The sequence below is a fragment of the Mesitornis unicolor genome, unplaced genomic scaffold, assembly GCF_000695765.1.
Source record: "Mesitornis unicolor isolate BGI_N332 unplaced genomic scaffold, ASM69576v1 scaffold23946, whole genome shotgun sequence".
NCBI classification, from domain to species: Eukaryota; Metazoa; Chordata; class Aves; order Mesitornithiformes; family Mesitornithidae; genus Mesitornis; species Mesitornis unicolor.
Genome location: NW_010190640.1, coordinates 280 through 4,277, shown reverse-complemented (window position 1 = coordinate 4,277; position 3,998 = coordinate 280). Strand labels below are relative to the sequence as shown.

Sequence of the window (3,998 nt, the reverse complement as noted above, 5' to 3'; positions counted from 1 at the left end):
GCTGAGCCGCTGCTGAGGGGTGAAGCGGGTACACTCGGGTGGGTGTCCCCGGGGACACTCGGCGTATGGGACTCGGTGGGCCCGGAGATTTGTGTCAGTCACCGTAGGGCGCTTTGTAATGCTGTGTGATGTGGGCAAGTCTACCGGGCTGTCAGCCGTCTGCCGCGGGGCAGCAACTAAAGAAGGGTTTGGTTTCAGTGGGATTTTGCCTCAAGGAGCCACTGCTGCAGTTTGTAGAGCACCGAGCCAGGGAAGGAACGTGCTGGTTGCTCATGCTGCAGGCCTAGACTCCTGTAATGCTGGTGTCTGCGGTGCCCTTGTGCTTCTCCCTCTGGGTTGCCTTGTAAAACACAAGCTGCATAGGCAGATCTGATGTTGGTGTGACTGTGGCAGGTGTCTGTGGTGGTGTCTGGGCTTTTTGGGATTGCAGAAGCCATTTCTATACACCTTACATTTTTAAATTTCTCCTTCCCCTCTTGTTCTTCAAGGTGAACTTCACAGGAGACCACATCTGGGCCATCATGGACAAAAAGGCCAACATCAGAAACATATCTGTGATTGCCCACGTTGATCACGGCAAATCAACTTTGACTGATTCTTTGGTATGCAAAGCTGGTATCATCGCCTCTGCCCAGTTGGGGGAGACTGGTTTTGCTGACACAAGGAAGGATGAGCAGGAGCGGTGCATTACCATCAAATCAACGTGAGTTCCCTCCCTCTGGGCACCTTGGTGCTTCTGCTGCGTGGTCTGAGCTCAGGAAGGTTTTGAGTCCTCCACTGATTTGATCATGAGATGAAAGATGACAGCATCAGGCTCTCTCTGGTCTAGTTCAGGAGCTCATCTCTTGATTGTGAGGATTGCATGAAAGAAGGAACAGGCATTGATTGGCTTGTGGTGAGTCACAGAGTGCTGCCTCAGTGGCCGCTGGGAAATAGATGTGCAGCGTCCAGTTTAGCACTGGGGCTGTTGGATGTGGCAGACGCCTGCAGGAGTCCTGTGGATGTTGTGCAGAGAGTGTCTCGCGAGTGTCTCTGTCAGCTCTCACCATGGATGGTTTGAGGACATGGAGAGGCATAAAAAGGGATCAAAAAGGAGGGTGAGGCTAGTAGAAAAAGTGTAAATCCTTGTTTGACAGAAATGCAATGCTCTTTGGGTGCTTTAAATGGCGTGGAGTTGGAGCAGGTTGTGATTTCAGGAGAGGTTACAACTTCAGAGGAGCGTAGGAAGGGCACACTTTAGTCTACGTTCCTGGTTAGCTACCACACTGGCCTCCAGGAGTATACTTCATGAAATCCTTAAGCCCAGGCACAGCTGCATGGGATAAAAAGCTGTTTCTAAGCACTGAGGAGGGGTAAATTGTAGATAATAATTTTAATAGTTTTTACTTTTTATTTCAGAGCTATTTTTTAAACTCTCAGAAAATGATCTCACCTTCATCAAGCAGAGCAAGGAGGGTTCTTGAGTCCTAGGCAAGGAAGATGACGTGCAAAATGCCTCCTTCATGTCCCAAATGGGCTCTTGTGCCTCCTGCTCTAGGACCTGCTTCCAAGGAATGCTGTAAGTCAAGGGACTGGAGCTTTCTGGAAGGAAATGCTGACCTGGTGATGGTGAACCCTGGTCCTGTGTGAGGAGAACATGCGTGGTGTGCGTTTTGATGTGCACGATGTCACCTTGCACGCTGATGCCATCCACCGTGGAGGTGGGCAGATCATTCCAACTGCCAGGAGATGCCTGTACGCCTGTGTGCTCACCGCTCAGCCCAGGCTCATGGAGCCCATCTACCTTGTGGAGATCCAGGTGAGGAACATCTGCTCAGCTCAGAAGATCCCATGTGAAGGAGACTTAAGTGAGCGGTTTGTGGTCCTGACACCTCTCTCTTGCAGTGCCCAGAGCAGGTGGTGGGTGGCATCTACGGTGTGCTGAACAGGAAACGTGGCCACGTGTTTGAGGAGACCCAGGTGGCTGGCACCCCCATGTTCGTGGTCAAGGCGTACCTGCCCGTCAACGAGTCCTTTGGTGAGTGCTGGGCCTGGGGTGCAGCAGCTCCCAGGAGCTTGGTATGAAAAGACCTTTAAGATCGAGTCCAGCCCTTAACCTGGCACTGCCAACTCCACCACTGACCCATATCTCTGACACCTACACATCCTTTAAATTCCTCCAGGGATGGTATCTGCACCACTTGCCTGGGCAGCCCTTTCCAATGCTTGACAACCCTTTTGGTGAAGAAATTCTTCATACATCTAATGCCCAATCTGAACCTCCCCTGGTGCAACTTCAGAATATTTCCTCTTGTCTCATCGCTTTTTAGTTGGGAAAAGAGACCAACATCACAGAATTATTTGGATTGGACGAGACCTTTAGAGGCCATCTGATCCAACCCCCTGCCATGAGCAGGGACATCTTCAACCAGATCAGGTTGCTCAGAGCCCTGTCCAACCTGACCTTGAATGTTGGCGGGGATGGGGCATCCACTGCCTCTCTGGGCAACCTGTGCCAGTGTTTCATCACACTCAGTGTGATAAAGTTCTCCCTTGTATCTGATCAGAATCTCCCCTCAGTTTAAATCCATTTCCCCTTGTCCCATCACTACAGGCCCTACTAAAGTTTGTCCCCATTTTAGAAGCCCCTTTGAGAGGCTGCAGTGAGGTCTCTCTGGAGCTTTCTCCAACCCCAACTCTTGGCCATTCCCCACAGCAGTGTTGGGCTGTGGTTGGCATCACTGTAGGCTTTTGGGCACTGTGTTGGGTTCCTTCACTCTAGATGTGCCAGTGGTGACCTGGAGCCCTGGCTCTGCTAGAGGTGATGCTGAACTCTGCGTGTTCCTGCTTCCTCCTCACCGGTGTCTTCCTTGTCACAGGTTTCACACTGAATTTGAGGCCCAACTCAGGGGGGCCAGGTCTTCCCCCAGTGTGTCTTTGACCACTGGCAGATCCTGCTGGGGAATCCCTTTTGACAGCGCCAGCTGCCCCTGCACTGTGGTGAATGAGACCTGCAAACACAAAGAACTGAAGGAAGGCATCCCTGCTCTCGACAACTTCCTTGACAAACTCTGATTAAAATCATATTTGGGAGTGGAGGGCAATTAATTATTTAGCGTTAATGCTTATGACCATCTGTTTGCATTGTTAATTAATCTGGACCTATTGGAGACTTTAAAGGGGGGAAAAAAAAGCTGCCTAGGTTTGTGTTTTGCATGACTCCTCTTTGCTGTTTTGTGATGGATGCTGGGGATGTTTATAATAAATTGGTTATAATAAGAACTGACTGACTTACAGATTATAGAATGACAAGATTTGGGGGAACTTACTCCAAGGTATCTTAAATAAATATATATATAGGTACTTTCAAAATATAAAGACAGACATGCACACTTGTAAAATGTGTATATTCAAACATGTAAATAGGTGGAGGGGTGGATGTAAGAGACCAATCTCTAGGTAAAGTTTCCCTCTTCTTGAGTTTAAAGCAAACATTCCCCCTGTGTTGGTGTTCCTTGGTGTGTGATAATTGAGCCTGGAGAAGGACTGACTTTGCCCTTGCCCTTTGTGACGCTTGGTGGATGACCTTGAGGAGTTAGTACCCAAGAGGTGTCCCAGCTTGGGAGATGCTGGCCGTGTTCTCGTTTGTGCCCAGTGACAGGACAAGGGGCAGTGGTCATAAGCTGGAACACCAGAGGTTCAACCTAAACGTAAGGAAAAACTTTCCTGGGAGGGTACCAGAGCCCTGGACCAGGCTGCCCAGAGAGGCTGTGGGGTCTCTTCTGGAGACATTCACACCCTGCCTGGATGTGTTCCTGGGTGATGTCTGGATGACCCTGCTCTAGCAGGGGGTTGGACTGGAGGATCATTCAGAGGTCCCTTCCATCCCTAGCCAGACCGATTCTGAAGCAGGGGTTTGGACTGGAGGATCATTCAGAGGTCCCTTCCATCCCTAGCCAGACCGATTCTGAAGAGTCTCCCCTTGGGTCAGTGTTTACTGGGTCTGAGGCGATTGACTT

The 3,998-nt window shown here is 50.2% G+C and overlaps 1 protein-coding gene across 1 annotated transcript; it reads left to right on the top strand.

The window, feature by feature from the left end:
• Positions 1 to 1,624: 1,624 nt before the first annotated feature.
• On the top strand, positions 1,625 to 3,054 carry LOC104542232 (elongation factor 2-like). Its single transcript, XM_010186469.1, is given in 5 exon segments — positions 1,625 to 1,798; positions 1,885 to 2,017; positions 2,859 to 2,887; positions 2,889 to 2,945; positions 2,947 to 3,054. Coding segments are annotated over 5 exon segments (489 nt in total). The 5' UTR covers positions 1,625 to 1,636.
• The last annotated feature ends 944 nt before the right edge of the window (positions 3,055 to 3,998 follow it).